The sequence below is a fragment of the Falco naumanni genome, chromosome 4, assembly GCF_017639655.2.
Source record: "Falco naumanni isolate bFalNau1 chromosome 4, bFalNau1.pat, whole genome shotgun sequence".
Taxonomy (NCBI): Eukaryota; Metazoa; Chordata; class Aves; order Falconiformes; family Falconidae; genus Falco; species Falco naumanni.
The window spans coordinates 79,186,870-79,206,007 of record NC_054057.1 but is presented as its reverse complement, the minus strand read 5'-3'; the positions used below and the strand labels follow the sequence as shown (position 1 = coordinate 79,206,007).

Sequence of the window (19,138 nt, the reverse complement as noted above, 5' to 3'; positions counted from 1 at the left end):
AGTTGTTATGTTTCTATACCACCTTCTGAGTAAGATCTTGCAGAATTCCTTCCTACACAAATGACTACTTTCAGCATGAGCATCTCCTTTTCCTGACTTTCCCCATCTGATTCTACAATTCTTCCTTTCCAGACATGGATGCTTCTTTTCTGATCTCTTCCTTCAATTCCTCTGTTGGTCCCATGATCTGATCTCCCTTACCACAATTTGAATTGCTAAACAACTCTCCTACTTAAATTTTTTATTCTCTTCCCATTCATCTTCATTCTCCTTCAAAACATGAAAACCTTTAGTCCCTCTCATCAAAAACCCACTCTTCATTCTCCCTTACAATTCCCTCCCTCTTCTACCAGGCTCATTCAATGTTGACTGCAGTCAGTTCAGTTATTTCTCCCTTCCTTCCAGTACTTCTTCCATTTATCTTCCACTGGTTTATTCTATACAGCTGCCCTTTACAGCCTTTAATGACTCACGTCTATCCAAAATTCAACCCCAGTATTCTGTTCTCATCCTTCATTACTTTAGTTAGCTTAATCACAATTAATCATGTTCCTTTCCTGTTTTGTCATGAATTCCATGAATACTTCTACTCTTTGTTCTCCTATGTTTTGAAACTATCTTCTGGTGTGTTTATCACAAGATTTTTTCTCCCTGTCCCTAACTTTCTCTGGGTTTCTAAAGGCTCTAATTTGACCCTAAAAATCAGTTCTAGCTATTGCACTAACCATTTTAATACAAATTATAGCATGGTTTTTTTTCTCCAAATCCATATGGATCAACACATTTCTTATGAAACAAAAGTATAATCAGGAGTTACGTATTTAAGTCAGATAAGGAAACAATGTCCAAGTACAAGCACCTGGACAGTAAGGGAAAAGAACGCAAATATTCAGTTTTACAGCACACATAAAGAGGCATTGTTTTACTGGTTATTGTTCAAAAGGAGGAAGAAATGATGTCACTGGAAAATGAACACCACACCTGACATAAGCTTGCTTTCCTAAACTTGGTTCCCCAATAGCAGAATATCTCTTCATAAAACAATGAGAATCACTCACTGTCTTTTTGATAAGACATGCTCATTTTTATTAAGTTTATATGCATATTAGGAATGGATTTTTATCACTTTACTAAAAAGCAACGCACAGACCCATACAAAACCCATTTCCAGAACAGATACTTCCTAATCTATATACCACTGAAGCTCTGCAAAATTTCCAAGATTAAAAATAGACAAAGTAACCTTAGGTTTGTCCTGAGTTTGAAACTGAAATATTTCTAAGAATTCTCATATTTTTGTATTAAGTGCTGGTTTATTGCTTTTAGAAATATGTAACATCTATCAAGGATAGTATTTTAAGCCAGCTGTAAGACATGCCTTTTTCCTGTTAAAGGATACTCACTTCCTTTAAAAAAAAAATAATCAATATAGATTTCATTAAAAGCATGATGAATAATATATATGTTCAATCTGTTCTTGGCTAGGTAATGTAAATGTGATGGCAAGAATGATGTACAGAGATGTCAAGCTATAATGACATGTAAACGAACCACTTTCCTATTTCACCTGTATTAATGACAGACTATAAATACATCTACAAATCAATCAGTTTATAGACGCACACAAATCTTGTTAAGACCGAGCAAAACTTGTAATAACTTACTGTTATTGAATGTACAGATTTGGATTTGAAAGTCTGTTTCTCTAAAATAAAACACTATTTAGGCTAGATACTTAAGGAGGGTTTGTTGTGAGTTAGATTGTCATAATGATCAAGTGTGTGTAGTATGCAATCTGTTCCGAATTACTGGAGAAAACAACATTAAAGACCAGATCCAAAACAACTCATGATACATTATTTCACGATACTGTGGCTGGTTTTCTTGCAAAAGACCAAATAAAGAAATACTGCCTGTGAAATAAAAGGCTGTAACTTCCTGCCAATGATTTGAACTGAAAACTAAAAACTAACCTCAAAACACTTTTCCTTCTTTGCTTGATGCAGAAGTTCAGCAATTCCGGGTAAGAGTACTGGAAATATGTAATACTCTAAGTATTCTTGAGGAGAACCTGAGTAAAACAGTACAGCCTTCACTTACAGGTAAGCACTTAGTTTCACAAATATACAAATATTAGATATTGCAAACTAAGTATCAGTCATTTTACCGATACCGTCACAGCTTGAACTAAACAGATTCACTCGGTTCAGATACAGCCACAGACCTGTCTTTGCTTCTCTTCAGTCAAGACAACATGAACTTGAGTAAATTTCAAACTAAATGTACATCAACACTGCAAACTACAGTACGCCTCACAAATGTCAGACTTAGTTTTAAATGAGTAAACTCAGACACCAGAAGCAGTTTAACCATGGAAATGAGAAGCAATGTGGACTAATTTACCCTGACAGAAAGAAAAGTAAATTAGCCAGCGCTGAACTCAGTGCTATTACAGCTAGACCACTTTTGGTAGCTATCCTCATGCCCTTTACAATCTGCAGTAACACAGCTGGTCATAATTTTATAGGCAGAGGAAAACCCAAAGGTTTTATTTCAGTGGTGCTGTGATTTCTTTCTCATAATTACTTCCTACTTGCCAGGTGGTTCAGAAATTTGAATGTGGCTCCATATACCCAATTTTTCCACCTTGAGAGGGCTGTCTGGGTTGGCATCTCTCTCTTACATTTGACTGCACTGCCCTTACATGAGGTGCACCTACCATACTCATACATGTGCTCACATACATAGGCATCACTGAGTTTCATGTAGAAGAAAGCAGCTGCAGTCAGCATCACCAAAAACCAGCAGTGCTATTGCCCATGCTCTACATATAGCCTAATGGCTACATGCTTGCTGAACTGAGAGACTCAAGCTCTTTCCTTCTCAGCTTTTCTCCACATCTCCATCTTCCCTAATGGGACATTTCACCATCAGCTTATAAACCGTGAAGGGTGAAGCGGAGGAGCCTTCTACACCTCCTGATGAAGACACAGCACATGGAGGAACTCACACTCACTGGGCCAGAGGAAACAGGGAGCATGACCCTGTACAAAGCCCTAAGAGCATTTCCCTCAGCAAGGTGAACAAAACAACATCAAACCTGTTAGGATCCCAGATAAGGAGGTGTGGCTTATCAGCTGAAGTGCTGTGCTTGATTTAAAGCCAGACTGCCTGCCATTCATTACATATTCATGTTTTGGTGTGGTCAGTAAAGATTAAGTCACAGAAGTGTTCTCTTCTGGCAACACAGCTGAAACACTGAATTTATTCTCTGCTTTATACCTTTAATTGGTTCACATACTGCCAGAAAATGTTCATAACTGGAAGGACACTATACATATAAAAGCCAAGGGTAACACTACTTCTGACTAGCAACAGGAATTCCTAATGAGCAGGAATGAGTGGAAGAGAATATAAGAAAAAAAGGAGGGCTAAAATGCATAATAAAAATACATTGCTACTTGGTAATTTTTATAAAGTATAGAAATAGATAAGAATGGAAGAACAAAACTTTTCCATTCTAATTTGTAACCAGACAGGCAAAAATAATATTTTGAAAGCAGTTTTCAAACTCAATTGTCTATTTAGACTCTTGATCCTAGTTTTGCATTATTAAATTAGAGGAAGAAATGCCTGCCTTTCTCTGATTTAAGTGGCTAAATAAAAAGTCACTTATTCGGAAGAAAACAGAACTACCTTAACAGCTAGACCAGGGGTCCTCAAACTTTTTAAACCCGGGCCAGCACGCGGATTAAGTGGCAGGAAGTCATCTGCGGCTGCTTGGTTTCCCCCTCCAACCCCTGGCGGAGGAGGTTCTGTAAATATCAGGGGCCGGATTGATTGAGGACCCTGGGGGGCCATATCCAGCCCACAGGCTGTAGTTTGAGGACCCCTGAGCTAGACAATGCCAGCGATTTGTAATGTACCATTTGAGTTTTCTGCCATTGACCAAGTGGCCATGCTAGTTCCATTTACAGACCAGGGGAATTCCTGCAAATTCCACTTAAGAAAAGGTGTTGCAGCTGTTAACACTTTAAATTCAACAAATTACAAAGCCTGTCCAATGCAATAAAAATAATCACAGCACGGTTCAAGATAATATACTCCTACTTACATGTTTTTGGATGAGGTGGTTCTGCAAAGGGGGCTGCCTCGGGTACGGGAAGCAACTGTTGGACAACAGTATCAGCTGCAGGGGCTGAATAAAATTGTTCCATATGTAATGGCTCCAATATTCCTGCTTCCAAAGACACCTGTTCAAGATAAATGTAACCTATAGAAATACCCCATCAGACTGTAAAAAAATATAGAAGCCAATTCAACAGGAAAAATTATAAGGTCAGTTGAAAAATTATGGAATTATAATGGAAATAGTAAATTATTTCAGTATTTTCCAAGTACTTCATTTAAAAAATTCTGCTGATTCCAGCACAATAAAAATACACAAACCTAACAGCAGGTACATGACTGCTCTTAAAGAGCATCTGGTGAGATATCACAATTTAAAAAAATATTTTAAGTACTTTAAAATATTTAAATCTATTGCAAGAAATAGTAATTCTTTGAAAATAAAAATTGACAAGGTTTTCTGAATAAGTATTTTCCACTCAGAAGCTTAAATATATGTTTCTGTAGTGTTCAGAAGTTCTGATAATCACCTTCTAATGAAAAGAAATTTTCCTTCTAAACAAAGCACAAACAGACAAATTCAGAGCAGATGCAAATCCAATAGTACAGAAACAATTACAGATACCATGAAAAAAAAGGGGCCACAATTTTACATATGGTTTTTAGGAGTGCAGAGACAGTTACAATGAGCCAGCAGAATACTCTTAACAGACAATGAGCTACACCTGTTATAGAAAGGCAGCTACATCCTTTTATCCCCTAGAATGCACCACATTACAGTTTGCTATGAGAACATGTTATGAAAACTATGTCACCTAAACAGTTTCACTTTAAAGTTCAATTGGATTTATGAGCTACTGAAAAGCAGGTGGTGGGATCAGGCCACTACACCTACAATACACTGCATGTCAACGACAGCAGAGACTCCTTTTTAATAATCTGCAAAATTCAAAAAATGATCCTTTTGGAAACTTTTTTAAAGTGAATCAACATAAAAATGTATATTATTTCATTTCAATGCTCAAATATATCAATATATCATGCCCAGACTAATGCCCCAAGCAGAGTTCACTATTGAAATTCACCAATAGCCTGTAACGAAGCCAGATTAGTTTGGGGAAACAGGACAGGTCAACTGTCAGATAATTTAAACTACAACATCTTAAAATAGTTTTAAAATATCAAAGTAACCTAAATATAACAATAAAATAATAATAAAACATCTACAAAAAAAGCGTAAATGAAAGTTAAATCTGTATGTGATGCTCAAAAGAATTAATTTTGCTGCTCCTAGAACTGCTGGGGACAAAGGTTTAAAGTGGTTTGTCTTTCTTAAGTTTTTATGTCTGCGAAACAAGTCTTCCTAGACTGAATTTATTTGGTCAGAATTAGACTTCAAACAACTCTGATCAGGTTTAATTCCACTAATTTCAATGGCCACATCTAAGTGGCCTATCACATACGTGAAACTGGGGCATAACTCCTTCACTGCACTTGCTCCCCTCTCCTGCATATTTCAGTACTCAGTCTGCCTCTGCCACTGCTCAAAAGAGATCCTTGCATACTTCTGAGTCCTGCTGTGAAGCAGATAGTCACAGCAAAAAGACAGAAAGATGTACAAGGGAAACACAGCTGGTAATCTAATTTTAGGATAGTGCTATTGAAGTTGCTTTAAATAAAAGCAATGACTTGGAATATTACTTTTGTTGGTTCACAGTTGTTTGCAAAATACAGTTTTGTTTTCATTTTGAGAATGAGCCTGCTCTGTGGGTACCTAATTTGCCCATTTAGTTATTTAAAATCTTTTAAAACCAGCCCTATGCAGATTTTTCACTTGAGCTATACTCACAGATCCTTTTTTTGATTCAGGAACATCTGGAAATTGAGGCTGTTCTGCTTCATACTCTAAAAGTAAAAGGAAATATAACATTTATCCAGAAGACTTAAAAAAGCATATTTATTTTCTTCCTAAACAAACATTACTTTCTAAAGATATTTATTCTGGCTTGAAACAATAAAAATTTGTATACAAGAAATATTTAACATGAAACCTAACGTTTTAAAACAAGTGAGAACTTTAAAGCCTCTTGGCTTGGCTTGAATTTAGACCGAGGCTCTCAGTGACGAAAGAACCCTTTATTGGGAAAAAGATTTTTAACCAAAATAATAATTTAAAATATTTTAATGTAAGCAAAGCACAGGCGCTTGCATGGAACTAACCGTTCTTTTTACTAGTATATAATGGTGCCTTTCAACTTGGATTCCTCTATAAGCATTTAAATCCTCGGGCCATTGCCAAGTATTACTGGCTCCCCTTTCAAAATAACTAAAAAAAGAGCAAAAGCAGTACATGATCCACACAGATTACTGAGTGAATCAGGGTAAGAAAAATAATGGAGCGGGACAATGAAAAAACCTTACAGATCAGATTACACAATACAGAGAACTCCCACAGCCAAACCCAGCAAGTTTACTGTTCTACCATTGCAATTAGGAGATTCACCAGCACTGCTGATTCCACGTGTGCGACAGATGCCTCAGCTGAGTTCTATTAGAATAAGCAACTTTATTCCTACATTTACAATGGCTGTTTTAACACAAAATACCTCCTTTAAGTCATTATCAAGTCCTAAACGAAGAGAGCCCCGTTTGGCCCCTCAGAAGCACGGTACCGCTCTCTCAGCTTCCCACCAGCCCGCTCCCCTCAGGATCTGGGAGAAGCCCAAGACTTTTCCTGTCAGCAATGGGCTCTGACAACGCGAGCCCCGCACCCACGGCGCTGGCATCACCGCTGCGGGGGCTGAGGGGCAGGGCCCCGCGCAGAGGGGCGCTTCTCCCAGAGGAGGGGGGACAACAGTGTCACGCAGCGCTGGGGAGCGGGAATGCCTCGGGGCTGGCCCGCAGCGGCGAGGCGGGAGCAGCCGCCGCGCTCCTCGCCCGGCGCCGCAGCGCTGAGGGGAACCGGCGGGAACCCAGGCTCAGGCAGCTGCGAGGCGGGGCCCGCACACCCGCCTGCCCGAGGCGGCGAGGCACGGCGCCCCCCGCCCCCCTGGGGTGCCGAGCGGGGCCGGGCCGCCCCCCCGCCCGCGGCGGCGGGGCGCTCTCACCTGCGCACACCCGCTCCCAGAGGCCGGGGGCGCCGCCCGCCGCCATGTCGCGCCGCGTTACCGCGGAAACCGCCGCGCCGGTCCCCGCGGTTCCTGTTCCGGGGCGGCGGGCGCTGCACGTGGCCGCGGCAGGTAAGCAGCGGCGGGCCCGGCGGGGAGCCGCGCGGTCCGGGGGCTGCCAGCGGGGCGGGCCCCGCCGGGCCTGGCGCCGCGTTGGCGCCGCGCTCCGCTCCCTCCGTCTAACGGGGCGGGGGACGCCCCTCGCCGCGGGTCGCTGGGGGTGCGGCGGGCGCGGGGCTGCCCCGGGCCCCTCAGCGCGGAGCGCGCGCCGCGGGCGGGAACCTGCGCGAGCGCGTGCGGGCTTCGGGCAGGGTTTCGGCAGGGAGGCCCCGTGGGTTGGTCCACAGGCTCACGGGAGGTCGGGGGCGGAAGGGACCTCTGGGGATCATCCAGCCCAGCCCCCGCCACAGCAGGGTCGCCTGGGGCAGGTCACACAGAGCCACATCCAGGCGGGTTCTGAACGCCTCCAGAGGAGGAGACAGCGCAGCCTCTGCGGGCAGCCTGTGCCCGTGCTCCGGCACCCTCCAGGGAAAGGAGTTCTGCCTCGTGTTCAGGTGGAGCTTCCAGTGCCGCACCTTGTGCCCGTTGCCCCTTGTCCTGCCGCTGGGCACCACTGAAAAGAGCCCGGCCCCGGGCACCAGCCCTTAAGGTGTTTGTAGACCTTGAGAAGCTCCCCTCAGCCTTCCCTGCTCCGGGCTGAACAGGCCCAGCTCCCTCAGCCTCCACCTTAACGACTAAGTTACTGATTTAATAAATGAAAAACCAAGTAGTAATAAAGTTTCTCAGCAAAGGCAGGGAGTGCCACCAGATGGGTACCAAAGGCTTCTCTGCTGTAACCTGTCCATAGGTGTAAATGTCCCAAGAAAGGAAACAGACAGCAAGGACAAAAAATCAGAAACTGAAGCAAAGTCAAGGTGATGACTAAGGTGCCTTGAAAGGATCTTGTAATGCTAACTGGGCAATAAAGTGCTATGAAGGTCAGTGTTAAATAAATGAAAAGTCATGCATATGTGGAAGACCACCTTAACTATGCATATATGTCAGTAAAGACATGCTTTGTCATTTAGGAAAGGTTTTTAGAGGGTAGATATTTCTGTGAAAATGTCACACTCAGCAGCTGTCAAAAAGACAAAGTTGCCAACTAACTAGGACAGCACTAAAGAACAAGACAAAGAATAACCCCTGGACCACTCCAGTGGACGGTTACTTGCAGTGCTGCATGCGGTTTTGGTTCCCTCCATCACAGAAAGCAGACTGTCAAGTTGGAAAAAAGCACTGGGGACAATAAGAGATACAGAATGGTTTCTGAATAAAGGAAAACCAAATAGACTAGGACTTGGGTCATCTTGTTGAAGCAGTGCTCATAACATCTTCATTTTGTTTTTTAGGATGGTTATACAGAAAAAGAGGAAAGAAGTTCGTGAGGAACCTGTACAGAAAAAGAAAAAATTGAAAAGTAGCAGGAGCCAGATCATCATTCAAATCGAGAAAGATAGTCAATTTGTCATTAAAACTGAGGATGACCAGCTTGAGACAAAAAAAAAGGTAAAGAAAAAGGAAAATTTAAAAGATGAATGTTTAGACCAATTAGAACTGAAGAACAATAAGAAGAAAGGCATTAAAAAGAAGGTTAGCTCTGAATTAGCACATTCAGAAAGCTTTGTGAATATAGAACGCCATCTGGATTCAGAACCTCAAGAAGAATCAGAGGAACAAATTAAAACTCTCAAAAAGAAGAAAAAAAAAGTCCAATGTCATTCCCGCTTATCACTGGAGAATAATCAGAGTAGTGATGTGAAGCCTTCACGTCATCATGCAGATGGTACTGAGGAAAATGAATTTACTTTTAAAAAAAGAAGAAAGATTACTGCTTTGTATTTGGAATTGGATGGTAAAGTAACTAAGAAAAAAAAGAAGGAAGGCATTTTTTCTTTGTCATCAGAGGACATCCAGGACAGTGAACATAAGCAGTCTGAAAAAGTTTGTAAAAAACAACGCAAATACATTTCACAACAAACAGCTTTTATGGGCAAACCCCATGAAACAGATGTTGTCCAGAATGATGGGAAGATTTATGTGAGAAGACAGAAGAGGAAGAAAGGTAAGTCCAACTCCTTTTTACCACTAGCAGATAATCAGGACATTTGTGGAGTTCCCGAGAGCCTCATTGCATTAGGTGACTTCAGAAAAAGGCAAAGAAAGAATTCCCAGGAAATTACATTGACAAATAGTGAGGAAGAGGACGCTGCCGAGAACTCTGGAAGTATTAAAGAGACCAAGAGGACGAAGAACAGAAGTAAATGTGTGTCTTTCTTAACATGTGAAGATTATCAAGACCACAGTCACAGAGTTCCTGATGAGCCTCTCCAAGCACAGCAAGAGGCTGAGTCTGAGGAAGAAGAGCTTTCTGGAAAAAAAAGCAGGAAGAATATCAAGGGTAATAATGAAGTCATCAAGAAGAAAAAGAAGAATCAGAAAAAGGAGGAGGACACAACATACCCAGAAGGTTCTTTAAACAATGACAGTGCATCTAAAAGCCAAATAATAACACTACTAGAAAACAATAAAAAGAAGGAGCGCAAAAAGAACAAAGAGCAAGCTGAATGTGTTACAGGGGATGTTATAGATAAGGTATTATGTGATAGTAATCATATGACCTGTGACAGAAAAAGGAAAAAAAGAACAAAAGAACCACCACAGGACTTCACTGAAGACCCAGTTTCAAAAGCAAATACAAAAAAGATCAGAAGGGAAGACATGGGAAATAAGACATTGGTAAGTTATAATGAAAAGGGTATCTTTGCTAAGGAATTGGAAGCTTTTTAGGTAGAGTTTCCTATTTTGCAGGCTGTTGTGCCTCTTCAGACCCTTAGGTTACATTTAGGTCAGTAGGGGCCACCTCAGGGTTTTGAGGAGCTGGATCAGCTGATCTATTGATTTCAGCAGGTGATAGCTGCGAAACACTGGAGGTTTTTTAATGCCTCCTGGCTGTAGTCATCTAGTGTTTCAACTGAGAATGTAAATACTAAAACTAACAGCAAGTACTGGCACAAAATAGTCCGAGTCATAAATGTTCTATCCCTCCCTATCCCTCCTTAAGTTGCTCTTAGCAAAGTGGCAACACTCCTATAAAACAGGATTTTAATACCATGTCATTTAACTTGAGCAGATTGGTAACGCTGGCAGCATGAGTGCATCTGTGTGTGTTAGACTCTTCCTCAAGCTGTTGCTGTCATTAGTGCTGGAATTGCATAGTATTAGAAGCAAGAGGGAGATTAGCCAAAGCTGGTTGTCTAATTTGGACAAAACTTTAGAGAAAATCCCAAGAATCCTAAGTGTAGGCTAGGCCTAAAGCACTGATGTATAAATTCTGATAGAAAAATACTAGAGAACAACCTAAAAACAAATTCTTAATTAAAAAAATACATCTGTGCAACAAAATAGATAGACGTGAACTATGTAAATTATAACTGAAGGTAACTGGAATTGTGTCCAGGCTGACTGTTAAAGGAAATCCTATCCCAGAGTCTTGCAGTACTGCCTTTTCTGAGGTGAAAACCAACATGGAAAGGAGCTGATGAAAGAAGAGGTTTCTTCTTTGATTTTTTCCCCCAGAAATCAAGACTATTAAGATCTGGGTTTATTGCTTTAACTTTTTTTAAAAAAAAACTTTCTTCTTCTTTTATTTAATTAGGGTTATGTTCTAAAGCTATGTCAGTGCCTAAAGTTAGTACCTACGTGCCCAGCCACTAAGCTGTGAGATGCTCAGAAATTCAGCAGATACCTATCTGTATTTTTAGCTGCTTAAACTTAACTTTGAAAACAGCTCATTGCAAGTCATTAGGAGCTTGGGTTTATTTTCATAGGTAATGGGAAACTGCATTCCAGTTGTTTTTTTTTTTTATCAAGAACTTTGAATGCTTGGCTTGTTTAAAAGTCGAGTACTAGCTATTAAGCATCATTGAGGATTTTTGTGAACAGGGATGGAGTGAGCTATAGTGCTAGCTGCCTCTCAAGCACACTTCATGGTGTGCTTTGCTTTTTTATGCACTCATATACACAGTTTCTTCACATTCTGTGGAAACCTGGCAGCTTTCTGGTGTCTAGTGCTAATAATGAAATATAGATTTATATAAGCAGATTCTTCAGCCTTCATGGAGACCCAGATACAGGCTTTTTCCACAAAGGTTTGTGTTGAGAGTGTGTATGCTTATCAGTCATTAGGTGAGCAGATGTTTGGGGCTTTTTACTTCGGTTTCTCCTTTTGACCTTTCAAAGGACAAGGTGGTTTTATTGCTGGAGTATATTTTTTGATTAAATTGACATTGCCCTTTTGAGATTGTTAGACATTATTTGGATTCTTGCAGCTGCTCACATTCTGCGGAGGCAAGATAAGTCTAACAATGACATGTAAACTTGCATGGCCAATTACAATGGAAAACACAGCAAATACCTTGTAAACAATTGAGGAGGGTGTAGAGTGATGTCTCTTGTTTCCCATATTCAGCTCTGTTCTTTAATAATAGAAAGCACTTCAGATACTGGAGATTGAGAAGTCTGGGTAAATCAGCTCTAGAGAAATCTAGTTCCTGCCAGGCCAAAAGACACTGCTGTAATAAATAGCTGATAATGTTGGTCTTCCATTTACCTGTGCCATAGTCCTGAACCATTTTCTAGTCTACAGTGTCACATGCTGCTGCATGCCTTGAAAAACCCTCTGTTGGGCTTGTGCAACAAGCAAAAGAGTAAGTTTTTAAGACAGTGTGGAGTGATACCCACTTAATACCAATGATTGATATTATTCCCATTGGATGCCATTTCAGTCAGCTGGAGCAGAGTGAGGAGTATACTCAAGTTGTGTGCTTCTCTGAAGTTGTTTGCTGACAGATGGCATAATCCTACCACGTGTGATTGTGCTCCCCTTCCATGTAGTTGGGGGAAGACTGGCACACCTCCAGAGGGGGTAATCGCCTTCAGGAGGTCAGCAACAGCTACGAATTAGTAGGCATGGGGGTGCACCCCTCCTCCTTCTGTGTCTGCCACTTGACCTTCCAGCAAAATAACCCCAACCAATGTTGCAGCTGTTTGCAGAATCTGTCACAACAGTTTTCCTGCTTGTGTTTTAATAGATCTGAAAAGACAGTTCCAGGCCATCTAAAAGTAAAACGGAGTGGGGTTTTTTTGGTTTTGTTTTTCTTTTCATCCAAGGGAATGAGCTCTTCTTATTGCAGACAGTGTTCTCGCGTAGCTTTGGAAAATGAGGTAAATCATTTTAAATGAAACTGTAAACCCTCAAAAAAGTAACAGCAGCTTCTGCTGACGGAAGTACGTTAACAAATCTTTTCCTTGTCTTAGTGTTCCCTGGCTATTTCATGCTTGGATTATTATGGTAGCTATATCAATAGATCTTCCTTTTGGCCATCTTTTCCAGGCTGGTCTGAAGCTTATGGCTCTAATTTACCACTATCCTTGACTTATTACTTATCCTGTTACACTGGATGCCCAAAAATCTTACCCTTATTACAAATTTGGAAAAGAAAGGCTGAGAGCAATGATCTGGGAACTCCAGTCAACGGGAGCAAAAGCTGCTGAAGGGCTGTACTTTGTGAAGTGTTATTAGTATCTGGGCGCTTGGGGATTCTGCCACTGATTTACCTCCTGCCATCCGGCCCAGCCATTCCTGCCCTGGCTGCTCTGTCGCTTCACATCAGCTCCCTGTTCCTCGCTCTCAAATGTGGAACTAATGTCCCGTTGGCTGCCATTGTTGGAGGCACTTTGTGTATGTGTCACACCTTTCCCTGTGCTCTTTCTAGTCTGGAGACTCCTTGGGGACAATCATCTACTTTGTAGTTGTAGAAGACGGAGCACAATGCAGCTGCCTCTTCATTGGTTTTTTTTGTGTTTGGGTTTTTTAAGTGGCTAGTGGGATCAACATGCATCAGGCTTGTCCTGTGCCATCAGAGGGGCCAGTATCTTACCAATTTTAAATTTTTTTTTCAAAAACTTTTTCTGCCCCTTATTTCAAGTATAAATGTAAGCTTTCATGAAATGGTTTGATTTGAAATTACCATGTCTCCAAATGTTGATGTTGGCAGGTTCATTTTAATGTGTGAATTAAAAAAAATCCCTTATTCTCTTTGTTAAATCAAGGATCTCTTCCTTGGGGAGAAAGTCTCTTCAGAGAAATACACAGGTTTAATTGGCATTTCCAGCTTAGATCCAACTATTTCTTCTTGCCCCAGAATAGTACTACTGTATTGCTTAGTGGTTTTATACTACTTTCATAGTCAGAGCTGTGTACCTTGAAATTAATCAGAATGGATAAAAATACTCATACAAGCTTTTTCCTGTTTTACAGGTACAGGTGGATGATGTGGGTGATGTAACTATTGTGCAGGAAAAAAAAGGAAACTGTGATGAAGTTAGCATAGACAAGGTATGCTTTGTCTTAATTGTGCAAGATCTAAAGCAAGTCAGCATTTAATGTTTGCACAGAATTTGTAACAAAAAAACCTGCTTTGTTGCTCGTCTATGCCAAGATGTCCCTAAATAGAGCTTAAAATGTGCTTTACCTTCCATGGGTTAAGTCCAAAATGTACAGCTCTAGTCAATGTCAAAATCTTTCCGGTACCTTACTAGGTTAAACACAGGTTTCTTCGCCTCTCATCAGTGTTGCTGTTTCAGTGTAGCTGTTACCTGCAGTTAGAAGATTAAACATACCTGATACAGCCACATGTTCATTTAAAATACCACTAGAAAAATCACATTCTTGCGTAGAGTGTGAAAGGATCACATCCAACTTTTTAATTATCCTTGCAAATTTCTGAAGATAACTATTTTATTCTTTCCTTATCTTTTCATGGTGAATTAAATTAACTGTCATTTAACACACAGAAGATAGCATCTTGTGCTGTTTTTTTCTGTATGCTAGGTGAGATGGCAGGCTCTGCAAGACAAAATTGGTAGAGAATCTGGCAAAACTAAGGTTTTCAGTCCCAAAATGGAGTGGGTATGTATGAACTTAGACCTCGATCTGATGGAAGTACCATGCCAGGAGAGTCTGGGAGCCAACCAGTGAACTACAACAGCAGATAGCATTGTACAGTGCTGTAATACCCATCATCAGTCCTCAAAAGCAACATTTTCTGTGGTTCCTCTGGGGAATGAGCCATGACATTGCTAGAGAAGCATTTTCTGCTTACTTTGAAATGTAAATAATTCTAGGCTATGGATATAGCAGTCACTGAATTGTATCTATCTGAATTGTTATCAGGAGGACTTTGCAAACATTCAGAAGCAGGGGTGCACGTGGAAAGGTAAAAGGGATGATAGCTTGTGTGTGTGACAGTCATTCCTCTCCTAATTTCCACATCTTTCCTCCACCTCTTTGAAAAATGATTCTTTATTCTTTGCTTTTGCATCCTACTCAGCCTGCCTCCTGACAGGTTTACAGTAAGCTAGTGGAAGCTGTTGCAGTAGTGTTTAGCAGGGGTAGTAAGATTCAGGAGAAGAGAAAGCTTTGCTAGGAACTCAGGAGTCTTCGTTGTTTCACAAGACTGCCAATATGCCTAGAAAGTTGACATATACCTTAAACAAATGCCAGAAACAACTCCTGTAGGTTTTTACATAGTGTGAGGCAGACTGCAGTAGCTCTGGAACTCAGCTATCTAATAGTCTCTGAAGTCATTGAGAAAAATTACATCCTTGGCAGGGGATCTCAGTTCTTTGATGCTCATCTCTCTCTATTTAGTAGTATGCAGAAGAATAGAAGCTATGAAAACTAATTAATCAGTTTCACAAAGAATGAGCTGGAACTGCTGCATCAAAAACTGTATGTAGTGCCTGCCAGCAATTCACTTAAAAAAAAATTACAGGGTTTGACAAGCCATGATTATTTTTGCATCTGTGCAGATGTCTGCCATTCCAAAGGGAGGACACGTATTTATGTGTATATGTGCATGCGTCTGTGTCACAGACCTTGCCGTATACGGCACCTTGTCTTTGAACAAGGTAAAAATACTGAAGTATTATGGATAGCTTTCTTTCAGTAGCAGGTATTCTGGCCTGTGATAGTGAATGATACTCCAGCCTTGTGGTTTTTTAACTTAAGAAACCTGCTACAGCTTGCTTGCAATACTGTGTAGTATGCTGTGTGTCATGTTGGCTGTCTAGTGGAGAATGACTGTTCCATGCAAGCCACAACTGTTCAGTTGGAAGGATTTCAGGCTTACATAAACACACTGCTAAATTCACATTTTTTTTCTTTTGATGTAGTCTAATTAATGATGAAACATTCTTGCATTTAATATCACCCCCAATTTTAAAGAAAAACTCAGGAGTAGCAGTCCTGGCAAAAATAGTTATAAATGACTGCATAGCTCCTAGCTCTAGCTCAGGAGTCAAACAGATCCTTAGATAGTGAAGGCTGCTCATAGGTAAGCTGAAAGTTCATAAACTTTCCAAATCATATGATGTATCTTGGGTTATCCACAAATGGCCAAATTCTGATTTTACTTGGACAGTGCCTGTATTCTTAGGAAGGAGACGGTATCTGCAAAAAGAAAAATCCTGAAGGAGTGCACTAGTTAAAGAATGCAGCGAAAGGAGAGTACACCAGACTGAGAGGCAGGGGAGGCTTTAAGAGTACTGTTCGTAGTCCTGTTGGATAAGGGTATGCCCTCAGGTTTTGCACCCTTACAGTATTAGTAGTAATTAGTGGGATGAGAATGCAAATATTACTTCAAGCATGTAAGCCAGATTGAACAGTGTCTCCAAAACTAACAACAAAACACTGCTGAAAACAGCAGCTAGGCAATAGGAAAATGAAAAGGTAACTGTACAAAGTGATGGAGTGAGAGAGAACAAGGATCAAGTTTGACAATTATCCTAGAATATATCCTAGAATACGAGAAATGATTGTGCAATGCCTGGCTCTTTGAGCTAGGTAAACGTTATCCAGAGAGCAGAAAAGCCAAGATTCCTAGAGACAGAGGGAAAGGAGATTCTGAAAGTGCATTAAACCCTGTCTCCAGGTTAAATGAACTGAAATGGTAATGAGGATGCACCCATGCAGGGTTATGTTGTTCTTTTATCACCTCCTTCGAGAGGTACTACCTGTGGAAAAACTGCTACCCAGCTCTGTCAGCCCTGTCAGGTTCTGCTCTCATGGTACACACCCAGAAATTGTCTTTCTTGGTATTACTTAATTTTTGAGTTAATCTTCGTTTTGCTTCACAGGATACAAAGTTTGGCCAGTGGAGTACAGCTGCTTTTCGAAGTTCTGAGGAAGAAAAGAAGTTTTTTAGACTGATGGGTGGCTTTAAAAAGGGTTCAGTGCCCGTCCAGAATCTCTCAGCAGCTACAAACAAACCGAACATGGCTCTGAACAGGGAAGGGGAGGAGAAGTTACAGCAGGCTCTGAAGATGGAATTTGATAAAGCAATGGACTTGAAACAACATAGAAGAATTGGTCTTGGATTTCAACCTGCTGCTAACAAAAAAGTATACATAGACAAATACACATCTAGATCTATAAAATTTGAAGATTAAAACTCTGAAGTAATAAAAGGAATGAAAATTCAACACACAAATTTCTTTCTACTTTCCACATCTTTTTACTTGAAATCAATCACAAGATGTTTAAGAAATCTGATTTATGAGGCATTTTTAGTACAAGTTTTTAACTGCATATCCCAGATTATGTGGAGCTGGGTCCTCACTTCAGCTAAACAGTATGTTTGCTCCTGATAACTAACCAGAGCTTTTTGCCTGTCTTTGAGCTATTTTTGCACTAATAAAACCAGTAGTAAAACATTTGAAAACATCTCTCATGGTGGTCTTGCATCAATAAAGAAACCAAATTTATACTGTGCTCAAAAGACAACAGGGAAAAATCAGTGCCTGCACGAGGAAGGGGAATGGTTGGGACATTTGTAAGTCTCCTGTAAGAGTTTCCATTTTACAGAATCTGGAACAACTCCACACTGGGTCTAGAGCAGTACATTTGCCTCCAGAGGGCCATTTCTGCCATGCCACAGCTGCTTAGTGTAAGCCACTCGGCAGTCTAGAGGGTTCATGGTTTTCAAGTCCAACAGGAAGAATCATCTACGTGCTGTTGAGAGTTGTTTTGTCCAGCTGCAGTAGGGAAAGCTCATTTTAAGTGGGACACGATAACATGCAGTACTATCATTTCGTTACCTATGCGTGCTTTATACAGAATTATGTAAGGAAAGTCAGTGTAATTAAAATAGCTATGTACCAAAGGCTGGAAAGGTTCTGTATCAAGTTGATACGACTTCATAAGTATCTTGTAATCCTGCATATATATGGCTTAAATATATAGTCTGTACCAGAACCAAAGGGTCCTAAGTTTAGTTCTTTACAACCTTAACAAAAAAACATGTATTTTGGGTGTACCCCTGCTTCAGTAACCACTGAGGAGATGAAAAACATGCAACAAGAAGGAAATAATTTGGGTGGTATTTATTATCAGCTTGCTAACTCCTTAAATATATGGTCCTAGCAAAACTCGTTACTTGTTTAGCCTTAAGAGAATAAAACATTTTTGTGCAAAAATTTATCTTAATATCCATATAAAGATTTAGGTCATTAAAATACTGCCACTGAGCAAAAGCAGCAATATGGTTCCTTACCGTGGGACGGAAGTGGCGAGAGTGACATTTTATTCGGTGTAACAGCAGTACATCTAACTAAATTCCACAAGGGTAAGGTGATAAATTTGTATACATGAAGAAACCACCTCAGAACAAACAGACTAACTGCAAATTGTTTTATTCAGTGATAATGTACTTTGCAAATATAGAATACTTTGCATACATTTCCATTTTCCTTTGCAGACAGCACTTAAAGATTCCTTCCATTTCACAAAGCACCACTGAACTAAAATGAAAGCATTAACATGTCCATGAAAATGTACTGTAGAAATTAGAGCAGTAACACCTCAGCCATTTTCCTCTTCTACTGGAACTGACCAAACCAATGTTGGCAGCATCCCAAAGCAGAAAGACTATTCTGCAAGTGCGGTGAAGTTTGGAGGCTGTGAATTGATCCATGCAAATTACCTTTTCCTTTGTTGCTAAAATGACAACAGATTAGATTTTGAAAGGCTTTTGCAACTATAGAGGTTCAAAATACCGTTTACTGAATCAAAAATCAGCATTTAAAATAAGAACATAGCGGTAAAACCGGAAACAGAAATTCAGGTTAAATTATTGCACTCCGAACAGTTTTACCTTTACCTGTGCCCAAGTAAATCTTGTCACACTAAGTGAAATAAAAATACATTCAGCTCCTCCAGTCAAAATCTAGATTAGTGATTTTTTGCCTTGGCTACACGCTCTCTTGTACAGATGACTCCTTGGAAAAAAGGCATTCATCAGGTCCTGGACTGCAGGGGAAGCCGAAGGGCCAAGTCTGTCAAGTGACTCATTCCAGGTTGTTTGCTTTGCCTCTTGATGTATTCTAGCGTTTTCACCTGGGTAAGAAGAGAAAGATTTTTAGTGTCTTTTCTCATTTCATAGCCCATCATTTAATATATGTGAAGGTGTTTTAATAGACACTCATGATTTTCCCTAAATTTCACTGGCTACATGAGCACTTGCATTTCTTCCTCCAGAGCTCATTATCATGTGCATCTTAAAAGGCTCTGCGCCGTGCAGTTCTTCCACTAAATAGAAGTGCTGCATTTATCTTAAAGATAATTATCTGGACTGAAAAAAAATTACAGCACCCAACATTTCCAGGTTCCTTCATGTGTGAAATATTTTAAAATGCTAGAAAGATACAAACCACTTCAAATAAGACAAGTTGCTTATTCATTAAGA

General features: G+C 40.4%; 3 protein-coding genes across 7 annotated transcripts in view; 1 reads left to right on the top strand and 2 right to left on the bottom strand.

Moving 5' to 3' along the window:
• The window catches only part of IQCK (IQ motif containing K), a 50,486-nt gene extending 43,156 nt beyond the window's left edge, over positions 1 to 7,330 (bottom strand). The window contains exons 1-4 of the mRNA XM_040593006.1: positions 7,236 to 7,330; positions 5,978 to 6,033; positions 4,115 to 4,253; positions 1,974 to 2,071 (exon numbers count right to left, since the gene is read on the bottom strand). Coding sequence (XP_040448940.1) covers positions 1,974 to 2,071; positions 4,115 to 4,253; positions 5,978 to 6,033; positions 7,236 to 7,281 — 339 coding nt within the window. The 5' untranslated portion in view covers positions 7,282 to 7,330. The remainder of the gene's footprint in view (positions 1 to 1,973; positions 2,072 to 4,114; positions 4,254 to 5,977; positions 6,034 to 7,235) is intronic.
• On the top strand, positions 7,278 to 17,118 carry KNOP1 (lysine rich nucleolar protein 1). 4 transcript variants are annotated; one of them, XM_040592996.1, is made up of 5 exons: positions 7,278 to 7,367; positions 8,684 to 10,070; positions 13,654 to 13,731; positions 14,227 to 14,304; positions 16,533 to 17,118. In XM_040592996.1, exons 2-5 carry the CDS (start codon positions 8,685 to 8,687, stop codon positions 16,842 to 16,844), a joined length of 1,854 nt encoding a protein of 617 aa, XP_040448930.1. In that variant the 5' UTR covers positions 7,278 to 7,367; position 8,684; the 3' UTR covers positions 16,845 to 17,118. The 4 variants fall into 4 exon arrangements, with proteins under 4 accessions (XP_040448930.1, XP_040448929.1, XP_040448932.1 ...); XM_040592995.1 differs by having other exon boundaries at positions 13,636 to 13,731; XM_040592998.1 differs by lacking the exon at positions 14,227 to 14,304.
• A 952-nt stretch (positions 17,119 to 18,070) lies between these two features.
• The window catches only part of VPS35L (VPS35 endosomal protein sorting factor like), a 56,554-nt gene continuing 55,486 nt past the window's right edge, over positions 18,071 to 19,138 (bottom strand). For both annotated transcript variants that reach the window (XM_040592983.1, XM_040592985.1), the window contains one exon: positions 18,071 to 18,789. In XM_040592983.1, the coding sequence (XP_040448917.1) occupies positions 18,691 to 18,789 (99 nt within the window). In that variant the 3' untranslated portion in view covers positions 18,071 to 18,690. The remainder of the gene's footprint in view (positions 18,790 to 19,138) is intronic.

Excerpts from the sequence above, each read along its gene's own strand:
- KNOP1 (XM_040592995.1), top strand. The coding sequence starts at position 8,685 with ATGGTTATACAGAAAAAGAGGAAAGAAGTTCGTGAGGAACCTGTACAG. Across the intron at positions 10,071-13,635 it reads ACATGGGAAATAAGACATTG|CTTTTTCCTGTTTTACAGGT; the intron begins GTAAGTTATAAT and ends TACTCATACAAG. Across the intron at positions 13,732-14,226 it reads ATGAAGTTAGCATAGACAAG|GTGAGATGGCAGGCTCTGCA; the intron begins GTATGCTTTGTC and ends TCTGTATGCTAG.